The 2,763-nt window shown below is 35.6% G+C and overlaps 1 protein-coding gene across 2 annotated transcripts; it reads right to left on the reverse strand.

Moving 5' to 3' along the window:
* Window positions 1–413: 413 nt before the first annotated feature.
* LOC113283849 (patellin-6-like) lies at window positions 414–2,541 on the reverse strand. Of its 2 annotated transcripts, none has more exons than XM_026533229.1 (4): window positions 1,472–2,541; window positions 1,249–1,373; window positions 1,023–1,164; window positions 414–919 (listed from the first exon to the last, which is right to left on the reverse strand). In XM_026533229.1, exons 1-4 carry the CDS (start codon window positions 2,270–2,272, stop codon window positions 659–661), a joined length of 1,329 nt encoding a protein of 442 aa, XP_026389014.1. In that variant the 5' UTR covers window positions 2,273–2,541; the 3' UTR covers window positions 414–658. The 2 variants fall into 2 exon arrangements, with proteins under 2 accessions (XP_026389014.1, XP_026389015.1); XM_026533230.1 differs by having other exon boundaries at window positions 509–921; window positions 1,026–1,164.
* Between the last annotated feature and the right edge of the window lie 222 nt (window positions 2,542–2,763).

Here is a 2,763-nt window from a genome sequence, read left to right on the forward strand (position 1 = left end):
AGAACAAGATTTGAATAGGGCTATCGTTCCCAAATCTTTCTTGCATTAGCAATTTAGCATCACAAACATGAAACACACACACATTTGCACGCAACATCCCTCTCGTGACCCTTTGCAATGCTGCACCATCCTCAAGCCACACATCCATATTAGTAGATTATAGTACTCTACAACTACAAAACTGGTACTAGTATTCTCTAGTTACACGATTTAAGGTCAAAATTTTACCACCCAAACACTCTTCGAATGATGAAAACCATATCATCAAAACAAACTCACTCATCATATCAAAGTCAGAGAGTCTGTCAAGTCTCTCTGCAGCAGCACAGACTTGTCAATGTCCCTTGTCTTTCACTTTCTCTTACTCTTCCAAACCAAACCAAAGACAAAAAGAAAACAACAAGAAAAAATGTCATCAGAAAAATAGATTTGATTTCCCACACATAAAGCCAGCAGTATGGGATAATCACCTTTTTTAATTAGTCCTAATTAAAGGACACCAGACCCATAATCCACATTCCATAATCCAACTTTTTATACATCAAAAAAGGACTAAACTAAAGTACCATACATTTCCTCAAAACACAAGAGTACAAAACCTAATTAATTAATTAACAACTAATTAAACTACTAATTTATTTGATGGATTTAATTAAATTTAAAACATGGGTTTACGAACAAAATATCGATAAGCAGCAACTTTTTTCTTTCTGGAAGACGAATTATCAACTGACAGTACCATTTTCCCTGCTTCTTTTGCTGTGTACGAGTTATGAATCGGTTCGGTATCCGACTCGGTGATTCTCTTCACTTTTTGGACTGCGATTGTGTAACTTCCTTGAGCAATTGGTATGAACTCGACACTGTAATCCACATCCCATCCTCCCACCACTACATCCCATGTAATGGTTGCACCACCCTGGTAGATTAACAAAACCGAATCAACTCAGTGAGGGAGTGAGTTCATACTTTCAAGCTTAAACGCACATTTCTTAAGTAAGAAAAGGGACAGTTTAACTCACCTCAATTCCTTCAATCTCCAAGTTAACTTTCTCACCACCTTTAACAGTAAACTCAGTTGCTGGTACAGGTGAACCATTCTGAAAATCACCTGGTCGACTCAGTCCACCATATTGAACCGGTATGTTTTCAGGCTTGATATACCTGATCAAAATCATCATCAAGAATTCATCAAATGATACAAAACCCAGTTCAGATTTAAATCAGAGACAGATTTTAGCTACATACTTATAGAGAGTTTCAGCAACATATCCTTCTCTAGCAATCACAAACTTGCTCTTAGTCCTTTGAGTAAGAAAAGGACTAAACATTGAATATATCATACTGAAGTACCACGGCACATTGATAAACACCTGCAGAGAAAAACATAAAAAAGCAAGGAAACCATTAATATAACTCCAGAAATCGAACTATATCGAGTAATTTTTGAATAACCAAAGGTTCATCATACCTTAAGAGCAACCATTTCAGGATAATTATCTTGAAACAATGAAAGAATATGTTTAGAAGCAACTCTGAGCTCCCTCTTCGGCATATCTTTAAGATCAGTCACCTGAATAATTGAATTAATCCCACCAGGTTTAAAATGCAATAACTTAATCCCTCTTTCTAATACCTGAACTCTCCATCTCAGAAACCTCTGTAATTTCTCATCATCACCAAAAATCCTCTCATACATTTCTTTGTCTTTGAAAACACCATAAGCATTGTAACAAACAGGATGTCCTGATTTATCATAACCATGCATATAAGCAACCAACCCTTCAAGTTCTTTGAATCCAAGGATCTCATCAACAACTGAATCAGCACCAAATTCTTTTCTCCAGCATAAACATTTCTCCAACATTGTTATTGAATCAAGAACTCTGAAATCTCTAGCTCTTAAGAACTTCAGCAATATCACATCAGCTCTTTCATCACCACTTGGTAAATCAACACCCCATATTGACAAATCACCATGTTCATGAGTGTTTGATGAGATGAGTTTCTGTTTGAGTTCATTCAAGGATTTGAGTTCTGATGATTTTAGGTTTGAAACCAAGTAAGTATCTTCTTTGAAAGATGAAGATGATGAGGAAGAATGATGACTTGGAGTACTAGTAAATGAAGTTAATGACTTGACAAAGCTTTTCTTGATGGGTTTTGTTAATGGTGATGATGATGTTTCTACTGGGTATTGTTCTTGAAGAAGAAGAAGTTGGGTGTTATTATCATGATGGAATGAGAAATTTGGTGATGCTGCAGCTTCCATTGTTGATTCAAACAAGAAAAATCAAAGGAAATAGTACTCTGTTTAAGTGTGGAAGAAACAATAAGTTTTGATGGAATTTCGAATGTACCTATATGAATGAAACTGATGAAATGCAGCAGAGATTGTAGTCCTTAAATCTGTTCTTGATTCTCTGTATAATGCAGCAGCAGTAGTTACATGGGATGAAGAGAAAGAAAAAAAACAGAGAAAAAACAGAGCTTTTTTAGAGTGAGAAATACTTGACTAGACTCTAGAGATATAGATTGAGATTTGGGACTTGGGAGAAAGAAATTGATCCCCATCAAATATATATATAGACAGTCAAAGTCAAGATTTATATATACAAAAGATCAAAATCCATCAGATTTAAAATGGAACGACTGTTAGAGTGAGGGTGTGTGGATTTAAGTATGGCTGAGATGTATGGAAGTATTTTGAGAGAAGGATACCAGTTTTGTACCCGGGTTAAGAAAACGAGTTAATTGTACGGG

Source organism: Papaver somniferum, chromosome 5 (genome assembly GCF_003573695.1).
Source record: "Papaver somniferum cultivar HN1 chromosome 5, ASM357369v1, whole genome shotgun sequence".
Classification (NCBI taxonomy): Eukaryota; Viridiplantae; Streptophyta; class Magnoliopsida; order Ranunculales; family Papaveraceae; genus Papaver; species Papaver somniferum.